At 46.5% G+C, this 22,532-nt stretch overlaps 1 protein-coding gene across 1 annotated transcript in view; it reads left to right on the top strand.

The window, feature by feature from the left end:
* Positions 1-22,532, top strand: part of LOC139766621 (protein Skeletor, isoforms B/C) — a 295,127-nt gene that overhangs the window by 187,082 nt on the left and 85,513 nt on the right. The window contains exons 2-3 of the mRNA XM_071695486.1: positions 5,170-5,316; positions 17,672-17,753. Coding sequence (XP_071551587.1) covers positions 5,170-5,316; positions 17,672-17,753 — 229 coding nt within the window. The remainder of the gene's footprint in view (positions 1-5,169; positions 5,317-17,671; positions 17,754-22,532) is intronic.

Here is a 22,532-nt window from a genome sequence, read left to right as displayed (position 1 = left end):
ACCTGATGATCTTTGACGAGTCTATATGCTGGAGGACACAAGAGAGAGTATAGTAAAGGGAGGAAAGGACATGTATAGAAAGTGACATGATTGAGAGAGTAGAAGACGAAGATGAAGACAAATACACACATGGGAGAGATGGAGTAACAGATGGACGGACGACCCGTGTGTGTGTGTGTGGGTGTGTGTGTGTGTGTGTGTGTGTAAGGTAATAATATGGTCGGTTCCCTTAAAGTCCTCACAGACAGCAGGCTCCCAGAGATAGTAGGCACTCAGTGCCAGCAGGTCTTAATAGACAGAGGCACTAGATCTTTTTTTGACAAGCCCTCGGAGAACACAGGCAGCAGGCTCCTGGAGGTGGGTGACCCACAGCAGGTCTCCACAGGCAGTAGACCCACTAAGGCACTAGGGTTCTCTAGTTGAGACATCTTCCCTGCCCAGCTATTTGCAACAGAGACCCCACAGGTCTTAGTGACCTATCATTTCTCTGTTTCCTAGGTCCTCCTTCCCTTGGAGAAGCTGAGGGACTCTACTTGATGTAAGGGGGTTTATATATCTATCTCCCTCTCCCTCCTCCTCCTCCTCCTCCTCCTTCAGGTAAAGCTTGAAGGACCTTACTGGCTCTTATATTCATACGCCTCACCTTCGTAGTGTAAAGAATGGTTGTATAGCAAGGCTTTCGCAAGACTTGTTGCTCGCTCAAGAAACCTGGAGAATACGAATCTTTAGTCTCTCTCACCACCCCCGTCTGGCAGGGTTCACCTCAGGTCAGCTGATCCTATCACTGTGCAGATGACGACTTAGGGGAAAAAAAAAAGGGACGAAAAACTGGCTGGATCGTGTTTGCGTCGACTGCGCCAGGTGAGGCCGACCTGACTTCTGCCCCACACCGTGGTTCACGCGACAATACCCAGGCTTCTCATAGGTTCGTGACTTCCGGGATGAGGTTCGCGATCACGAGTTCGGGAAACCGTCCGTTAGTTCTGAGTCCCGTATCTACTCCGTCCATCTTGCCTCGTGAAGAATCTTGCCGGGGATGATTTTTCCCCTTCCTTCCTTCCTCCCTCCTTCCTCCTTCGGAAACTCTCCTCAACACGGAATTCCTCCGTGCCAGCCAGGCCTTGTGGGGCAGGCGGTCGTCTTCCGCTTCCGTGTCGTGGTGTCGCGGGAGTCGTACCCACAGCTCCGGTATTAGTCAGGTATTGAACACGATGGACGACGCCCCACTCACTCGCCGGATCACCATGGCAACCGGTTCGATGCCTCCACTATCCACCACCACCACCATCTCCACCACCACCTCCTCCTCCTCCTCCTCCACAGCTGACTGACTAAAGGCCACTTCGACTCAGACATTTAAAACTTGGATGCAAATTTTTTTACACACACACACACACACACACACACACACACACACACACACAGGATCGTTCAGTGGTTGTTTATTTTCACTTCCATGACGACTTCCTGGTTCGAGATGACCTCCTGCTGGAGAGAACCATAGATGACATGGTTGATGACTCGTAGTTTTTCAACTTCAGATAAGACGATTCAGAAAATAATCTCTAAAAACGCTCGACCCCGAAATTGAGCTTCTAATTCGTTGGATTTGAAGATATAAGATGTTGGGTTTTTAGATGATGTTTTGTGCAGTGTTTTGGCTGACGGGAATGGTTAACGGGGGCCGCTCAGTGAGCCAACACTTCAGTGGCTGTCAAGTGTTAATCCTTTGTCCCAGTTAGCTTTTTGTCTACCTCAGCTACGCGTAGGTTGATGGCTTCCCGTCCTCAACCGTACAAGCTGATCATCTCGCGCGTAACGCGCGTGTGACAACGCGTGTAAACTCTGGATGAAATTTTTTTTTTTTCGCAGTGAGCTGTGAGCAGCGCTACGCGCGCGTTCTGCATGGCTTTTGTTTTTTTTTGTCTTTGTTTGCAAAATCTCGTCGTAAGTACTCGTGATTGAGTAGAGTCTCTCTCTCTCTCTCTCTCTCTCTCTCTCTCTCTCTCTCTCTCTCTCTCTCTCTCTCTCTCTCTCTCTCTCCTGTTCAGACGAGGAATTATTTTTTTTTTGTTCATATAAATTGTGTCAACAGCAACTTCTAGTTTGATCAGCGGCACGTTGTCGCCTGTGTTCACACTGTTCTGTTCGTTGTTCACACTATTCTGTTCTTTGTTCACGTTGTTCCGGTCTTCGTTCACGCTATTCTTTGTTCACACTTCCGTTCTTTGTCCACAATGTTCCGTTCTTTGTTCACATTGTTCTGTTCTTTGTTCACTCTATTCTTTATTCACAGTGTTCTGTTCTTTGTTCATCCTGTTCTGTTCTTTGTTCACACTTCCGTTCTTTGTTCATACTCTTCTGTTCTTTGTTCACAGTTCTGTTCTTTATTCACACTGTTCTCTTCTTTGTTCACATTGTTCTGATGTTTATTCACACTGTTCTGTCCTTTGTTCACAATGTTCTATTCTTTGTTCACACTGCTCTGTTCTTTTTTCACTTTGTTCTATTCTTTGATCACACTGTTCTATTTTATGATCACATTGCTCTGATCTTTATTCACACTGTTCTGTTCTTTGTTCACTCCTCTGTTCATTGTTCACACTATGTTCTTTGTTCACACTGCTCTGTTCTTCGTTCACATTGTTCTGTTCTTTGTTCACACTGTTCTGTCGATGGGTGAAGTGTTCCCTACGCATCTTAGAGAACACAAAACCTCCACAATATAACTCCCTGCATATGTTTCATTTTTTCTTCCAATTTTTCGTTTTCTACCGCATCTACACCATACTCGTTCTCCAATTTGCTCTCTCTCTCTCTCTCTCTCTCTCTCTCTCTCTCTCTCTCTCTCTCTCTCTCTCTCTCTCTCTCTCTCTCTCCTGTCGTGTGAAAATTGGCTGGTTAGGTTGTTTGGTGGTTGGAAGGTTGTTTGGGGATCGGGGACCAATAATTAATTACCAGGGGTCATGTCCAAGTTATAACCAACGAATCTACGAATCGTGAAGAGTCTTCTTTAAAGTGTCCCCCAGAGATATTCACGTGGGTGTATTGAACCCCCCCGGAGGATATTCACGTGGTTGTATTGAACCCGCCGAGATATTCATGTGGGTATATTGAACCCCCGGGGATTCATGTGGTTAGATTGAACTCCTCTGGAGATATACATGTGGTTGTATTGAACTCCCCAGGGATATTCTTAGGATTGTATTTAAGCCCCCAGAGATATTCTTGTAGTTGTATTGAAACCCCGGGGATATTCTTAGGATTGTATTTAACCTTAGAGATATTCTTATAGTTGTATTTAAACCTCCCGGGATATTCTTATAGTTGTATTTAGATCCCTCTGGGATATTCTTGGCATAGTGTTAACCCCCTGATGATCTTTGGATGATTATATTAAAACTCTGAAGATATTCTTGGAGGCTAATTGTATTATGATCGTTGAAGGTAATCTTGTGATTATAATGTAACTCCTAGAGATATTCCCGTCGTAATTAAAACCCCAGAGATAGTCCCGTCATCATGATTAAAACCCCAGAGATATTCTTGTCATTATGATTAAAACCCCAGAGATATTCCTGTCTTTTAACATTATTTATTTATTTTATTTATTATTATTATTATTATTATTATTATTATTATTATTATTATTATTTAAACCCCAGAGATATACCTGTCATTGTGATTAAAACCCCTGAGATATTCCTGTCTATTATTATTAGTAGTAGTAGTAGTAGTAGTAGTAGTAGTAGTATTGTTATTATTATTTAAACCCCAGAGATATACCTGTCATTGTGATTAAAACCCCTGAGATATCCTTGTGATTATAGTTCCACGCAGATTGTTCAGTAGATCATGTAGTTACCATTGCATATGGTGGGAAATGTATTGCTGTCTCTAGAGAGATTTGAGCGAGGTCTCGCCCGCCACGTCTGTATCTCTCCATCAATGCTCTCGTCTCCCCTCCCCTTCATCATCCCCTTCTTCCCCACACCCCCTTCCATCCCCCCCTTTCCCTTCATACACGTCTCCAGCGAAATACGAGGCCCTGTGTCCTCCATCATCAATCTACCCCCCATTTCATCTGCTTCAACAACACCACCTCCTCCTCCTCCTCCTCTCCCCCACCAGTAACTGTGTACTGTGCATGCCTGTTTCCTCCCCGTCCCCAGTAATATGTGTGCACTGTGCCGCCTCTTCCCTTAACTTCGCCCCCTCCTCCAGTAACTGTGTACTGTTCATACCTACACCACACCCCCAGCAACTGTGTACTGTTGATACCTACACCCCCTCCCCCAGTAACTGTGTACTGTGCATACCTATACCCCCCAGTAACTGTGTACTGTGCATACCTACACCACTTCCTCCAGTAACTGTGTACTGTTCATACCTATAACACCCCCCCAGTAACTGTGTACTGTGCATACCTACACCACCTCCCCCAGTAACTGTGTACTGTTCATACCTATAACACCCCCCCCAGTAACTGTGTACTGTTCATACCTATAACACCCCCCCCCAGTAACTGTGTACTGTTCATACCTACCCCACCCCCCCAGTAACTGTGTACTGTGCCTCAACAACCCCCTCCCCTAGTAACTGTGTACTGTTCATACCTATACCCCCTCCCCCAGTAACTGTGTACTGTTCATACCTACACCACTTCCCCCAGTAACTGTGTACTGTGCCTCAACAACCCCCTCCCCTAGTAACTGTGTACTGTTCATACCTACACACCTCCCCAGTAATTGTGTAGTATGCCTCTACACCCCTTCCCCCAGTAACTGTGTACTGTTCATACCTACACCCCTTCCCCCAGTAACTGTGTACTGTTCATACCTACACCACTTCCCCCAGTAACTGTGTACTGTTCATACCTACACCACTTCCCCCAGTAACTGTGTACTGCGCCTCAACAACCCCCTCCCCCAGTAACTGTGTACTGTGCCTCAACAACCCCCTCCCCTAGTAACTGTGTACTGCGCCTCAACACCCCCCTCCCCTAGTAACTATGTGCTGTGCCTCAACACCCCCTCCCCTAGTAACTGTGTACTGTGCCTCCTTACATCCCCGCCCTAGTAACACACACACTGTACCACCCCCTCACCTGCACCTCCATTGCACCTCAACTGCCAGTAACGGTCGTGTACTCTGTCTTCCTCCCCGCAGGAGCGCACGGGTTGACGAGGGACCGGCGGCGGGGCGCGTACATCGGGCAGCTGCGCACGCTGCAGCACAACGTCTCGGGCAAGGTGTGGGCCGTGGACGAGGACAAGCTCTACATCGAGGACTTCACCTACGACGGGATCGGCCCAGGTAAGGCCAGCCCACCACGCTGGTACCCACCTCCTCACCGGTGTGTGTGTGTGTGGCAGCCACCTCCTCACTGTGGTGTGTGTGTGTGTGTGTGTGTGTGTGGCAGCCACCTCCTCACTGTGGTGTGTGTGTGTGTGTGTGTGTGTGTGTGTGTGACTACTGCTTGTGGTGACGCGTTACGTGGAGAGAGAGAGAGAGAGTGTTGGACACACTGGTGTTACCCTCGTCTCGTAACGTAATGTATGGTTTTCATGTCTTTATTCCCATGTTTGTACACACACACACACACACACACACACACACACACACACACACACACGCGCAGTCTAAGCCAGATGCCAGTTTATTTGGCCTAGAGAGGAGGATGAACAGCTGGTATTGCCTGTGGACCGACTTCCGCACCCAGGTCACCAAGGCATGTGGGCATGACCTCGGTACGCCCGTGCTAACTCATGGGCAATGTGTGTGTGTGTGTGTGTGTGTGTGTGTGTGTGTGATGAGCGATATGGACTGTACGGGGAGGGAGTTTTACACTTTGTGTTATATGTTAATGATCATAATGAAAATGGTCATGATTAACGGCTTCATGAATCAGCTGCAAACTTAAGGTTTAGAATATATTAGAGATTGTAAACAATACATGGACAGTGGGTGGTGGTGGTGGGTGGGGAGATAAAAGAGGGAGGGATTAAACAGCCTTCACATAAACACTGTTGACACTCCACTGTGACTGTCTTTTGATGATGTTTACAAACGGTCGCGACGCACATCTGGTCACGTGATGGTGTGTGCGAGGGTCGGATGGGGTCTTTACCGCCGTAGTACCGAATTGTAACTCGGGGACGAGGGATCTCCAGCCGCAGGAAGTGATGGTGGTGAGAACGGTGGAGTAATCTCCTTCCCGAGTCGTCAGATAAGGTCCATGTGATGATGGTTGGAGAGAGGTGGGTGGGTGGGAGGGCCTGTGTGTGTGTGTGTGTGTGAGATAAACGATTTTGATCGGTAGAGTAAGAGGGAGAGAGAGAGAGAGAGAGTGGGCGATGTTGCATTACACTTGTCTTCACTTGTAACCGCTGTGGTGTGGTGGAAGGCGTGGAAGACCAGGGTGATGGAAGGTGTGGGTGAGTGTGGGAAGAATGATAACGTGGATGTAGTGACTAATCTTGTCTCGTGGTGTGTATGACTATGTGTCACGGGGAGAGAGAGTGAGTTCCACACTCGTGTTGCCTCATCCCTTAACCTTTACATAGGTGTACCATGTCTACTGTGAGGTGTATATACCCATATACACCTCATTTATGGACCATGCCCCGAGGGCTGGGTCTACAGCTGACATTGGCCGTGAACCATGGTCAGCAACGCTAACCACATTTCTATATATATATTCAACAATGTTAAGGCGCACTTGCCCGGACATTTCTATCCTCTCTGTCCCTGTTCTTTTCATGGCGTCCTTCCGATGGTACCATGACAGTCCTCTTTCTTCCACGGCAAGGTAGGTCGGTCACCCACCTGCTGTTCTCACAGGTGTACCAGGCTCCTGCAGGTGGTGTGGTGTAGTCCTCCGCCACAGGTGTCCTCTTGACTGGTGGTGTGTAGCGCTCTTGCCCCGGTCAGTGGTGGAGGGTTTTTTTTTTTCAAACTTGGGGGGTTGTTTGACGTGGCGAGGCCAGGCCGCCCGCGGGAGACCCCTGGCCACAACCTCCCCTCTTGACTTCAACGCCTTGTGCTGGGAAAATTCTCTCTCTCTCTCTCTCTCTCTCTCTCTCTCTCTCTCTCTCTCTCTCTCTCTCTCTCTCTCTCTCTCTCTCTCTCTAAGTCTTTGATCTTAAGTTGTACTTACACTAATAGCTACTCAGGAGGTCTCCCTCCGTAGGAAGGAGGACATTGTGTTTTTTTCCTATTCCTTCAGTCTCTAAGGCCCGAGTGACTTCGAGTCTTATTAGGCATATATGCTTCTTCAGGTCGTCCAGACCCATTTTCCTTCTTCTATTTTATCTTTATTTTTTTTTTTTCATTTAGTCTTTTGGAGGATTTTCGTAGGTCAGATACGAAACGACAGACATTCTCGTTATGCATTTTCGTGTATTCTAGCGAGGTCGCTCTCCCCAGGCCATGTCGATCGCGACGAGTCAAGGTAAGGTAGTAGATCCTGTTGAGTACGTACGGTGGAGGTGATGATGGAGACGCCGGCCAATGTTGGAGGTTTCCAGTCTGTTTTATGATGGTGTCGTCCCTCTCCTCCTGGCCAGTGTTCTGCTTTCATTGCTCATGATAATATGTTTCTTCTTCCTCTTCATTTCCTTCTACTCCTCCTCCTCCTCCTCCTCTTCTTCTTCTTCTTCTTCTTCTTCTTCTTCTTCTTCTTCTTCTTCTTCTTCTTCTACTCCTCCTCCTCCTCCTCCTCCTCCTCCTCTTCCTCTTCTTCTTCTTCTTCTTCTTCTTCTTCTTCTTCTTCTTCTTCTTCTGCTCCTCCAGCCTCCAGTGCAGGCCCACCTGTCCACCACCTTTCACCAGGTTCCCAACACACTCTCTCTCTCTCTCTCTCTCTCTCTCTCTCTCTCTCTCTCTCTCTCTCTCTCTCTCTCTCTCTCCCTCCATTATCCTATTCCCATTCTTTTCTAGAGTTTTCTTTCTTCCCCCTTGTGTTCCTCTTTCACCATCCCTTCGTCTCTCTCTCTCTCTCTCTCTCTCTCTCTCTCTCTCTCTCTCTCTCTCTCTCTCTCTCTCTCTCTCTCTCTCTCTCTCTCTCCTGTTCCTGCAGCACCGAGGTCCGAGGGGCGCGCCACCCTTTGTGTCGAAAGGCTTTTGTGGTCTCCTCGCCTCTCCACGTCCGCCCGCTGCTGCCTCGTCGCCTCCCTTCCTACTCCCTGTGACTCCAGATGGGTTTGATGCTTAGGGAGTAGGTACTGCCTCTCATAAGAGTCTGTGCTGCCTCTCATAGAGTAGGTACTGCCTCTCATAGAGTAGCTACTGCCTTTCATAGAGTGCGTGCTGCCTCTCATAGCGTATGTACTGTCTCATATAAAGGTGGTACTGCCTCTCATAGAGTATGTTCTGTCTCTTGTGGAGGTGGTACTGCCTCTCCATAGAGTATATACGGCACCCTTATAGGTGGTATTGCTTCTCATAAAGTTGATACTGCTGGGCTGGTATTCCGTCTTAATGAGGCAACGCTCTCAAGTAATGCAAGTTATCAGAGTTGGTATTTGGAGATCCCAGTCTCTTATAGATCAGTTGGATCCCTTATAGATTAGCTGGATCCCTTATAGATCAGCTGAATCGCTTGTAAATCAGTTGGATCCCTTATAGATCAGCTGGATCGCTTATAGATCAGATGGATACCCTATAGATCATCTGGATTCCTTATAGATCAGTTGTCTGGATCCCTAATAGATCATCTGGATCCCTTATAGATCATCTGGATCCCTTATAGATCATTTGGATCCCTTATAGATCATCTGGATCCCTTATAGATCAGCTGGATCCCTTATAGATCAGCTCCCATAAATAGTTTATATTTACTTTATCTACCTAAGGTAAACGGTAATGATGCTGGTGATTAAAAGGGAAATCGACGGGTAGATATTGTTTGTGTGGTTTCAGTAAACACCATTATCGATATTTAGCAACATTTATTTTGTGTCAAGTGGGCAATGTTTGCCGTCGTACAGAAAGATAATGTCTCCTTCAGAGGTCACAACCGGTTTGGGAAGATATGGTATATATTGATCAGTATGTGATGACCTATGAATCGCCTGACTGATACGCCCCCTCTTGCGCTCGATGAACCGCCCTCTCCCCATGACGTCACCGAGGAGAGCTTTATGAAGTTGTCAGCTCTGAGGACAGTAACGTCACGGAGGCAGACTTTGAGGAAAACGGCTTTGGGGGGGAATCGTGACAACGGAAACTCATCCTTAGTGGTGAGGGAACTGATGGCTGGGCCTTATTGTAACTCCTTCAATATGGGGGCGCGACTCTTGGATATGATAACCTATTGACCTTTGAAACCTGGCCCTTTATAAAGGTCAGGTCAGGGGTCAAGTTCGTCATACCCAAGAATCGTGCCATCGTGCTCAAGGATCGTACCGTCGTGCTCAAGGATCGTACCGTCGTGCTCAAGGATCGTACCGTCGTGCTCAGGGATCGTGCCTTCGTGTTGAAGGGTCGTGCCTTGGTGTTCAAGGGTCGTGCCTTGGTGTTCAAGGGTCGTGCCTTGGTGCTCAAGGGTCGTGTCTTGGTGTTAAAGGGTCGTGCTCAAGGGTTCAAGTGTCGTGCCGTCGTGTTCAAGTGTCGTGCCGTCGTGTTCAAGAGGTCAAGATTACTCTGCAGTGTGAGTGTGTCTTAGAATCGATCCCCTGAACACCCTCCTTCGGACGAAAGGCGGCGGAGCGCGCACACTGCGCCCACACACACACACTGAGCCAAACCTCCTGGAAAATGAAAAAGAAGAGCTTCGTAAATACCACCTTCAGCAGCACCCGTGTACATCCTACCTGTTCGAGGATGCAGGCAGCAGCAGCAACAGCAGCAACAGATCACGTCAGAAAATGTGGGAAAACACATCTCCCGGGGAAACCCCCCCTTTTTTTTCGAGAGAAAGAGAGAGAGTGAGAGTGAGTCTATCTTTGAACTCGAGACATCTAAGAACTCACCCGTGGAGGAACTCTTTACATATATATACATATAAAAGAGAGAGAGAGAGAGAGAGAGAGAGAGAGAGAGAGAGAGAGAGAGAGAGAGAACGCGAAGATGGACTAAGCGAAGAGAGATAGAGAGAGAGAGAGAACTCTCTCTCTCTCTCTCTCTCTCTCTCTCTCTCCTTCGTCGGCCTCTTATACTCTTTAAGGGGGGGGGGGAGAAAAAAAAAGAGGAGGAGAAAACCCGCTCATACGGGACGATCCCGCCGAAAACTTAAAGAGAACGCGCCCGCGTAATCAGACTAATGGAGCTGAAAGATAGAATTTAAATCACGGGTGTGGTGGAAAGCGGGGGGAGGGGGTTGGGAGGTCGGTCTTCCCTAACGGTTATTACAAATCCGTTACAAGAACCGGGAGAGCTTTGGCGCGCGCGGGAACACGGTGTGGTGGATCCAGCGGGGCGGCCTTAAGACACGAACGTAAGGATTCGCGGCGGAGGAGGAGGAGGAGTGGTTGTTGCCTTAAACGGATGTTTTAAGGGCTCACCATTTAAGTGATTTTAGGGGAGAGAGAGAGAGAGAGAGGGGGGGGGATAGTTTTTTTTTTTTTAAGGCTGGCTCATTAAAGAGTTTGGTGATTAACTTACCCCAGCGGCGCACCGTTATGGCGGGAAGCTGACAAAAGTGGCAGATAATGCGTCTTTAGGGTTCGTTCGGGGAGCTTGAGACATCGATCATCGCCTCTTAGCGCGCTGGAAAAGGAGGGAGGGAGGGAAGAGGATGTCGAACCGCTTGATTCACGTTAGGTCGATTTTGACCGTTTAATTCGAACGTGGCTTTCATCCCTATTAGCAAGACCATCGCGGGGGGACGACGACGCACACCACCTCTTCTGCATTCGCTGTCCCTTCCTCCCCCCCTTTTTGCACTCTCATCTGGAGATGAGAAATGGATTTGTGGGGAACGAAATGAAAGGGAAACTTTGTGTGAAGTCTACGGGAGAGCGCGCCCACTACCCTCGCTTCCCCACTCGGGATAAATCCTGTTTAGGGACTTTCTCAAACAGGGATTACATTCGGAACCTCAGATTTCAGGTATGAGGAGAGGAGGGGGAAAAATAATATCCCAGATGAAAGAGTCTCTCCTCTCAAAGGAGCGCGCGGGCGCTCTTCATAGACTTGTATGGTTCCCGGTGTATTAAAAAAAAAGGGAAAAAAAAAAGAAAAATAATTTCTACGTATAGTCTTGTACCACCGTTAAGTAGTTTGGTGTAGTTGATGATGGAAAGGGGGGGGTGGGGTGGTTGGGGGTTGGCGGCCTCAAACCACCACCACCACAACAACCATCTCCTCCTCCACCCACTCACCCCATTCAGCACACCGTTAACGACCCTTTTAACAAGTACCGCGACGGTTACAACCCTTCGTTCCGTAGGATTTCCCGCGTTGGCCTGTGTCATGGCCTGTTACGGGTCGGGTTATTATAGGTCACAATGTCATTTGGCCCGCCTCCCAAGGGGGTTATGCTGTTGTGGTCAAAGAGGCTGACTGTTGTGGCGTGATGAAACTATGGATGGTAATTGTACTCTCCTCTCCTTCCTCTTCTCTCTCTCTCTCTCTCTCTCTCTCTCTCTGCTGTTGGTAGTAACCCTGTCGTTATCTTCTTGCTCTTCAGCAACTACATTAATTCCATAGTTCTGACTCCCGAGAAAGTAACCTCCCTTGAATCATCCCAACTTTGTCTTTTTTTTTTATTTTTTTTTTTGAAGTCCATTCAACACCAATATACATTTCCAGACACTCCTACTCTTCCCTCATCCATAGTTGTTGTTTACTTAAACCTTGCACTGCCTCACCTTGCCAAGTCACCCCACATGAATTTTTTTTTCTGTTGATGTCAAGAGAGAAAAGAAAATAAACATAATCGAACGGTTGAATTTGTTCTTCGTATTAATAGTGTCCTACGAACTCATTAATTCGTTGTTCTATAGTGGGGAGAGAGAGAGAGAGAGAGAGAGAGAGAGAGAGAGAGAGAGAGAGAGAGAGAGAGAGAGAGAGAGAGAGAGGCAACCTTTACTCGGTAATCTGGTCCGTTCCCAAGTGATTAGCGGATCCAGGGCTGATCACCTAGCTCTAATCTTTCATAATCTATTTCTAATCATAAGAGTGGGATCCACCTGGCTTCCAGGTTACGAGAGAACGTGATTGGAGATGTTTCTAATCAAACTTGGTAACATTATGAACTATCCTGACGTGTTAATACACAGTTATTATTATTATTATTATTATTATTATTATTATTATTATTATTATTATTATTGACTCCTTTTTTGGTTACCAAGTTTTTGTTTTATGTTTGTAGATTGTGTCCTTGTCTGTGGCTCGTCCTCATGTCTGTCTGTCTGTGTCTGATTTCATGTTTGTCTTTCTTTATGTCTCTTGTTTGTTTGTCTGTGTGCCTGTAGCCCAGTGTCATGTCTCCAACACTGGACTCCAGCCCAGCATAGTTACATCCCAGATCCCCAACACTCCAGCATTAGACCCCAGATCCCCAACACTCCAGTATTAGACCCCAGATCCCCAACACTCTAGCATTAGACCCCAGATCCCAACAATCCACCACTGAAGCCAGGTCCCTAGTACTCCTCCATTAGATCCCATTCCCCCAACACTCCACCGCTGGACCTCATTGCCCCATCAGTGAGCCCCATCCCGCTAACCACAACTGGACCCCAACGCTCCACCACTGGTCCCCCATCACTCCACCAGTAGACCTTAGCACCCCCAACACCACACTACTGGTCCTCCAACACTTCAACTCAGGAACTCAGCTCCCCCGCACTCCACCAGTGGACCTCAGCACCCCAACACTACACCACTGGTCCCCACACTCCACCACTGGTCCCCAACACTCCACCACGGGAACGCAACTCCCCAGCACTCCATCAGCGAACCTCAGCACCCCCAATACTACACCACGGGACCCTCCCCCACACACACACACCCCGGCTCGGCAACATATATCGCCTCCAGACATGAAGTTTAACAAACAAGTTTATCAATGGCGGAGTTCAAAACTTTTCCAGCGGGTCTGGTAACTGGAACGAACCGTGATGATTATTACCCATCCCTCTCTCTCTCTCTCTCTCTCTCTCTCTCTCTCTCTCTCTCTCTCTCTCTCTCTCTCTCTCTCTCATACGCCACATATCCCCCATCAAGTAACATTAATTTCTCCACTCGTACCTTCTGTGTGATCCATAGTCCACTGGTTTCCCTCCCCCAACACTTCCTCCATTGCCCGTACCGTCTTATCTCCCTCAATCCATTTCATCCTCGCGTCTTCCCTCCCTCTCGCTCCATCTACCTTCCATCCGGCTCGCCAAGAATCCCTCCCGCTGCATTAGAAGAGGTTATTAGATTATGAAGATCAAATTGATTCATGTTTTCTTCGGTAGCGTTGAGAGCCGAAGGTGACAATGTGAGGCGGCGCGGGAAGCGCCCAGCTGAGCCGATGGTTCTCTTTCCCGGCTTTTATTGTTGTTAGGAGGCTTATGATTTTAGCAGTTACTCGTTATATATATATATATATATATATATATATATATATATATATATATATATATATATATATATATATATGGGTTCGAATCCTGCGCGTGGCAGTTGGCCTACACCCAACCCAGGTGTTCATCCTCCCCTTTGGGCTGGTCGATAAACAGGTACATACCTTGTTTAGGCTGGTGTGTGTGTGTGTGTGCGTGTGTGCGTGTGTGTGTGTAAAAATATGGTACATATGATTATGATTTAATATATCATAATGATCATAGTATGATATATCAAGGTGTGGTCTAGTGTGGGCAGGCCTGGTGTGGGGAGGCAGGAGCAGAGTGGTGGGAGTGTTGGGTTACGTAGGGGAAGTTCTGTGGGTGAAGGCAACTTGTACACCGAAGTTGAATTCAAGATCGAGACTCGGGGTCGGGGTTTCACGTCAAGTCAAACATGAATATTTTGCTATTATTATTATTATTATTAGTAGTAGTAGTAGTAGTAGTAGCAGCAGCAGCAGTAGTAGTAGTAGTAGTAGTAGTAGTAGTAGTAGTAGTAGCAGCAGTAGTAGTAGTAGTAGCAGTAGTAGTAGTAGTAGCAGTAGTAGTGGTAGTAGTAGTAGTAGTGGTAGTAGTGTTAGTAGTAGTGGTAGTATAGTAGTAGTAGTAATAGTGGTAGTAGTAGTGGTAGTGGTGGTAGTGGTAGTGGTAGTAGTAGTAGTAGTAGCAGTAGTAGCTGTTGCTGTAGTCGTCCTTGCTTCCTGTCTGGTAGTGGCTGGTTTTCCACTTGGCACCCAACAGATGCTAGTGATGCTGTGTGTGTGTGTGTGTGGTGGTCGGTGCAGCAGAGAGAGAAATGATGACACCATTCATCTCCTGGTGGTCGGCATGAGAGTGTGTGTGTGTGTGGTTTCGCGCCAAAAATTCCATCTGTTGATTTTTTTAACCCGAAGGAATTCTCTCTCTCTCTCTCTCTCTCTCTCTCTCTCTCTCTCTCTCTCTCTCTCTCACAATGAGAGTCACTCAAGGAGCGCCATAGGATAAGAGAAGGATGCGTATGTAAGGTGGTGTTGGCCGTGGTGGTGGGGGACGACTTGACGGGTCCAGCGGGGTCTGTGGGGAAGGAGGTGGTGGCGGTGGTAGGGAGGAGAGGAGAGATGAGGGCGCACATTAAACACTAAATTGGTCCTTTGATGCCGGAGGAGGAGCTTAATACCTGCAAACTGTTCAACATTACACCAATTAGCACAAGTTTTACCCTCGTGGAGAGAGAGAGGGGGGGGGGTGAGGGTAGAGTGAGGGGAGAGAGAGAGAGAGAGAGAGAGAGAGAGAGAGAGAGAGAGAGAGAGAGAGAGAGTTGATGGATTTTGTGGGTCATAAGAGGTTGGGGATGGATGGATGGAGGGGGAGGGGAGGGGAGGGGAGGTATTTAGGAAACACGAGATGAAGAACGGGAACGAAGATGAGGGGAGGGAAGTGGGAGGGAGGGAGCAGGGGGGAGGGGGCTGGGGAAGGAGAGAGAAGAAGTTTGGTAGAGTTGATCTGGTCGACGCGGGGAGACTGGCCGGAGAAGAGGGGGGTTTTGGGGAAACAGGTTGGTAGGGTGGGTGGAATAGAGAGAGAGAGAGAGAGAGAGAGAGAGAGAGAGAGAGAGAGAGAGATGGACAGAAGGAAACGTAGAGGAGGAGGTAAGCTTAGAACAAGACGAGGCTAGAGGAAGATAAAATGAATAACAACATAATAACACAAGAGAAAAAAAAAAAAAATAACGAATGAAGACATAAAGTAAGACGGATGAATATAGGAGTCATCAAAAAAACGATATCATATACCTATAAAATAGAAAGACGGTAAGAGCGAATAAGCTAAACAAAATAGCGAGGTGAGGGTTGATAAATAGCGGAAAAAAAGAAAAGACGACGATAAAGCGAGAAATAAGCGGAAGATGGAACAGAGATGAGGTACATGCCGATGAAAGCAGAGACGGGAGAGAGAGAGAGAGAGAGAGAGAGAGAGAGAGAGAGAGAGAGAGAGAGAGAGAGAGAGAGAGAGATGTGGGAAGGAGGGAGGGAGTAAATAATGACGAATTAAAGAGGACATCAGGTGGAAAAGTTCCACGGGAAATTGACTGGATAATTTGATTGAGGAGGATTCTGGGAAGTTGTTGGGCAGAGAGAGAGTTAGAGGGACGGGAAGCATTGGAAAGTTTGAGGGGAAAAATAGAATGAAAAGTGGAACACAGATGTTGGAGTTAGATACCCTATAGATGATATATATATATATATATATATATATATATATATATATATATATATATATATATATATATATATATACACACACACATACGGGACACACAATTAGAACGGTAGACCACACAGATGAGAAGCAATCAGAATAAACACGGAGAGGAAATGGGAGATAAGAAAATGGGACTGATGATTTTAGAAAGGTGATGAGGATGGAGCCACGGATTATGGAGGATGTAGGAGAAGTTAGTGGGCAGCAGGAGAAAGTAGCAGGTATGTTAAGAATAACCTTCCCTCCTACATTATGACGTGGGTTCGAATCCCCAACATGTGAATCCGTTCCTTTACTTATATATTTTTTGAATGTGGGTTCGAATCCCAACGCGCGAATCGGTTCCATTCCAACATTTTTTTCTTTTTGTTCTGTTTCATATACCAGTTGTCAACATTGTTTGCGCCACCTGTTGACCACAATCGCCCGTAGACAACCACAGGTCCAGGTGCTCTGGTCTCGTTAGAAGCAGGTGGTGTAACGAGAGTGTGACACAGCGTGACCCACAGGTGTTCCTCGTTACCTAACACCTGGGGTTGGTTACCCGCCCTCAGGTGTGAGGGATTGTGTAGATTGGTGGACGAAGTTGTGGAGAGGGGTTGTGGGTATGTGCCAGGGGAGGGGGATAGAGCATACCAGAGGTCAGGTGAAGGTCGGGTATATGAGGGGAGAGGGGAAGGGTTATACCAGATGGCTGGAATGATATGGAACTGGATATATAACCTTGGGGGATCGAATACACCAAGGGGACCGAAGTATACTGAGTCCGGATTTCCCATGAGTCCGGTTGGATGAGGAGGGGGAGGGCGATTGTAGTATAGGGTCTGGATGTACTAAGGGGTTGGTTATGCCAGGGGGTCTGGATGTACTAGGGGGGCTGGCTATACCAGGGGGTCTGGATGTACTAGGGGGCTGATTATACCAGAGGGTCTGGATGTACTAGGGGGGCTGGCTATACCAGGGGGTCTGGATGTACTAAGAGACTGGTTTTACCAGGGGTTCTGGATGTACTAGGGGGCTTTTTATACCAGAGGGTCTGGATGTACTAGGGGGCCGATTATACTAGGGGGTCTAGATGTACGAGAGGGGCCAGTTATACCAGGGGAATATATACCTAACGACTGTAGAAAAGTTAGGTGCCTGTGGAAGGGTTTAAAGACTGCATATTATACGACTATAATTATTTTTTTCAATAAGTTTCTGAAATTTATACATGAACATGACAGTCGGAGAATGATGTTGTTGAGGTTATTGAAGGTGGCGAAGAGGAGGAGGAGGGATGTTGTTGTGGTTATTGAAGGTGGCGAAGAGGAGGAGGAGGAGGGATGTTGTTGAGGTTATTGAAGGTGACGAATAGGAGGAGGAGGAGGGATGTTGTTGAGGTTATTGAAGGTGACGAAGAGGAGGAGGAGGAGGAGGAGGGATGTTGTTGAGGTTATTGAAGGTGACGAAGAGGAGGAGGAGGAGGGATGTTGTTGAGGTTATTGAAGGTGACGAAGAGGAGGAGGAGGAGGGATGTTGTTGAGGTTACTGAAGGTGACGAAGAGGAGGAGGAGGAGGAGGACACTGTGAGGAAGGGCAACTGACATGTGCGTCAGGAAGGCCAGCTAGACGTGTTGTGGTGTAGGCTGAGAGAGGCGCGTTCGCCAGTGATCATAACATTAGGAAATGTGTTGATATGTGTGTGTGTGTGTGTGTGTGTGTGTGTGTGTGTGTGTGTGTGTGTCCTGACGAACACCTACATGTTTTGCCTCCTTGTTTTTACATCATTGTCTTGACTTGTCCTATTTGATGTATTTGTCTTGACCCCTCGTGTGGGTCTGTGTAATGTATTTGTCTTGACCTCTCGTGTTTGCTTCTCCTTCCAGATGCGTTCTTCTGGATCGGGAACGGCAGTCAGCCCAGCCCCAAGGGACACCTCATTCGCTACCCTCTCATCCCTCCTGATGCGTGAGTATACCTTGCCTCCTGCCTCCCTAGGTAGGGTCTCTGCAACCCCCTTCCTCCTCCAGCTGGGAGAGAGAGAGAGAGAGAGACCACATACCTATGTGTGCACGGACCAAATAGACCCCCAAGGTCCTAGAGAGGAGGTCCTTTCAAAAGCAGATGTAAAGGCTGGTAAAGTCAGTCTCTCTCTCTCTCTCTCTCTCTCTCTCTCTCTCTCTCTCTCTCTCTCTCTCTCTCTCTCTCTCTCTCTCTCTCTCTCTCTCTCTCTCTCCCTCCTCCACTCCCTCCAGTAACACGCCGGACGGGAAACAGGTGGGAAAGAAGAAAAAAAATAATACCTTGCAGGAGAGAGAGAGAGAGAGAGAGAGAGAGAGAGAGAGAGAGAGAGAGAGAGAGAGAGAGAGAGAGAGAGAATGATTCGTGTGCCGGCAAGGAGGAGGAGCAGTGTTCGGGGTAGGGGAGGGGAGGTGGGGTGGTAGATTATATAGCCTGGAGGTAAGATGCGGGGGAGGGAGGGAGAGAGCAGCAGTGTGTGGGGGGATGGATGGTTGTGCCTGAGAATGTGTGTGTGTGTGTGTGTGTGTGTGTGTGTAGCAGCAGCCCTCTGGAAACTGATCGTAATTTGGTTCCCGATTTATTCTATTTTCTCCACGACTCTGTGTATGATGCCATGTCTTTTTCTTCTATTTTTTTTTTCTTTTTCAAGTGATTCTATATAATTCTTACCGACTGTGGCTGGCTTCGTGTAGAATACAGTGGCTGTATTTTCAATACATGATCGATTGTAGTTTCATCCCTATTTTCCCTAATGGTCGTAGAGCAATCAGGTAATTTGGTGAGAAGAGAGAGAGAGAGAGAGAGAGAGAGAGAGAGAGAGAGAGAGAGAGAGAGAGAGAGAGAGAGAGAGAGCCAGCCAGCTAGTGCCGGTGTTTGTGTGATATTTACAGCAGGACTTGAGCGCCGACAGATAGACTCGGGCCAATTAGCGTCGGTCGTGGGTTGTGGGGGAGGAAAGAGGAATAAGGTGGGGATGGGGAGAAGGGCACGAGTGGGGGAGAAAGGGACTGGGGAGGAGAGCAGATCAAACTTAGGCTGCGGCAATGGGTTTTTTTTTTTACGTTTGTAATTGGCTGTGGTTCTGTTCCTTGTTAACGGTGGTGATGTTACTGTTGGTGCCGTTGTTCCCTGTTAACGGTGATGATGTTACTGTTGCTCCCGTTGGTGCCGCTGTTCCCTGTTAACGGTGGTGATGTTACTGTTGCTCCCGTTGGTGCCGCTGTTCCCTGTTAACGGTGGTGATGTTACTGTTGCTCCCGTTGGTGCCGTTGTTCCCTGTTAACGGTGATGATGTTACTGTTGCTCCCGTTGGTGCCGTTGTTCCTTGTTAACGGTGGTGATGTTACTGTTGGTGCCGCTGTTCCTTGTTACCGGTGGCGATGTTACTGTTGCTCCCGTTGGTGCCGCTGTTCCTTGTTAACGATGGCGATGTTACTGTTGCTGCTGTTGTCCCTTGTTTATGGTGGTGATGTTACTGTTGCCTCCCGGAGCGGGGGAGGGGAAGGGGGGCCTGGAAACCCCCCCTTCCAGGTTTTACTTTTCCAAAAGATGGAACAGAGAAGGAGACCGAGTGAGGATTTTTCCCCTCTTAGGCTCAGTCCTCTGTTCGTAACGCTACCTCGTTAATGCGAGAAATGGCGAATACGTATATATATATATATATATATATATATATATATTGGAGAGGATCACAATTTTGCGCATGATCAAGATATTCCTATGGACTCATAGGAATATATATATATATATATATATATATATATATATATATATATATATATATATATATATATATATGGGAAGGAGAGGGTATGTGAGAGGTAAATGGGATCGAGCGGTTATGTGTTAGAGGAGTGTGATGAAATCGAAAATTGCCCCAGTGTATATAGAGGGAGACGAGATAATAAGATGGTGAACTAGTTGCCGAGGAAGATAGACTTTGAAACTATTGATAAGGAGAACTGTATGGCAATAGTTAGTGTATAAAGAGCTATGTTAAACTGTTAATGGGAGAGAGAGAGGGTAGTTAGAAGTATTAGTGGAGGAGATAAGGGTTTAAAAGCCATTAAAGGGTGGAAGTATTCGAAGGTGTTTAATGGGGGTGTGGGGGAATTAATGAGGTGGGAGAGGGTTGGGGAAGGGGGAGGAGGAGGAGGACTAGTTACTTGAGGAATATCAGGTTTTGATGTTGTTAATGGGGAAAGATGGGTTTTATTAGTTAGTGGGGAAAGTGGATGATAACACGATTGATAAAAGAGGTGAGCTCCCACTTTAAATGATGGCGATAAATGATTTACAGGATAAATAATAAATAGGAGTTAAAACTTCTCCCACTTTAAATGATAGCGATAAATAATTTACAGGCTAAATAATAAACAGGAGTTAAAACTTCTCCCACTTTGAATGATGGAGATAAATAATTTACAGGATAAATAATAAACAGGAGTTAAAACTCTTGATATCAGTGTAAAGGTTGATAAAAATAATGGGATTGGTTGCTGGTAAAATGGCTGATAAAGGGGAATGGGGTTGATTTAGTTTAATGGGAAGACTGATAACAAGACATCTAAGGGAGGAAGATTAAATATTGGGTTTAGTATTGAGGATCATACATTCAGTGATATTGCTTTAGGGTAAAGAGGTTGGGAGGGAGTTGAAGTGTTGCATTAAATAGTGGGAGAATATTGCATATAGGCTATAGTTAATGTGAAGAGCCAGTGTAATAGTCAATGGGGAAGATAAGAGATGTATAGAAAACAAGGCTTAATGGGAAGATATTGTAATGAACGAAAGCCGATATATATATATATATATATATATATATATATATATATATATATATATATATATATATATATATATATATAGGGGAGAAAGAATACTTCCCACGTATTCCCTGCGTGTCGTAGAAGGCGACTAAAAGGGGAGGGAGCGGGGGGCTGGAAATCCTCCCCTCTTGTTTTTGTTTTTTTAATTTTCCAGAGGAAGGAACAGAGAAGGAGGCCAGATGAGGATATTCCCTCAGAGGCCCAGTCCTCTGTTCTTAACGCTACCTTGCTAACGCGGGAAATGGCGAATAGTATGAAAGAAAGGAAAAGATATATATATCGTGTGTGTGTGTGTGTTGCTAACACTGAGACATTAATGTGTGTTTGTGTCTTCAGAGTAAGGCTCTGTAACTGTAATGTGCCACACACGGCAAGTGGAAACATCGTTGTTAATACAGCATACAGTGGCTGAAAATATTACTGTCATATACAGCGAATGTAGAATATTACTGTAATATAGCATACAACGAGTGAAAAATGTTGCTGTAAGATGGTGTAGAACGAGTGGAACAATTGCTGTAATATAGCATACGAGTGGAAATTTTGCTGTAATATAGCACACCGAGAGTGGCAATATAGCTATGATATAGCATACGAGTAGAAATATTGCTGTAATATAGCACACCGAGAGTGGCGATATAGCTGTAATATAGCACCCAGCGAGATACTGGCGTGAAAATATAGCCGATCGAGGCTCGAGTATTTCTGTAGCCAAATGGCGGGAAATACACGGAGATGACGGCGGGATTTGGACCATTCATTATAGCCAGGTTGCGTGAAAATATAGCCTTAGCGTCCCCCAGTCATGGCGAAAGACTTAAGAGACAGGGGGTTAGAATATAGACCTGAGGCGGCTCAGGAGGTGGTGGTGGTAATAGGATAGTTTACCTTGAAAGAAAATGGGGTGTGGGGGGGGTATTTACACGTCGAAATATATATATATATATATATATATATATATATATATATATATATATATATATATATATATATGTATGTATGTGATGTTTGGGAATATATAGAGGAGATTAGAGCCGCGTTCTATGACAAATGACAATAGAGCGCCAGAGCTGGTCAACGCTGTGAGTTATAGAGGTGCTGATGGGTTATATTCTCGTAGGGAAATGAATTTTTTTTTTTTTTTTTCATGAGGATGTGTACGAGCGAAGAAAACGGGTTGAGGATGGGGGGATGGGGTGACGATCGTTGCGGCTCGTAAGGGAGAAAGGGAAGAAGAAATATCTGTTATTGGTTGAGAGAGAGACACTGGCGAACGGGAGAGAGAGAGAGAGAGAGAGAGAGAGAGAGAGAGAGAGAGAGAGAGAGAGAGCGTAGTACCATCGTTAACGAAGGATAGCGAAAGGACACACTTCAAGTATACCTTACGCACACCATCCCTCGCCCTCAAACACGTCCGTACGACCCTTGGATATGCTTGTCCAAGTGTTTGACCTGACCCTTACTGCCTCACTGCCCTTGACCTAAACCCGCTGCCGCCTTAGTCAAGGGTTTAAATGGCTGTGAATTTCATATTTCTCTGGTCTTTGCTAGTCCATGTGTCTGTCACGCCCCGGCTTGTATGTGTTTGGTTCTGTCTGTTTTTCCCGGTTCTATGTAACGCATACTCCCCCGTCAACCAACCACTCCTGCCTGTCCATTCGTCCAAGTGTCAGTCTGTCTATCTATCTGTCTATATCTATGTGTGTCTGTCTGTCTATTTATCTTTCTAACTGTTTGTCATATATATATATATATTTCTTTCATACTATTCGCCATTTCCCGCATTAGCGAGGTAGCGTTAAGAACAGAGGACTGGGCCTTTAAGGGAATATCCTCACCTGGTCCCCTTCTCTGTTCCTTCTTTTGGAAAATTAAAAAAAACCGAGAGGGAGGATTT

Source organism: Panulirus ornatus, chromosome 58, assembly GCF_036320965.1.
Source record: "Panulirus ornatus isolate Po-2019 chromosome 58, ASM3632096v1, whole genome shotgun sequence".
NCBI lineage: Eukaryota > Metazoa > Arthropoda > Malacostraca > Decapoda > Palinuridae > Panulirus > Panulirus ornatus.
The sequence above is the reverse complement of the archived record's forward strand: the minus strand, read 5'-3'. Positions and strand labels throughout refer to the sequence as shown.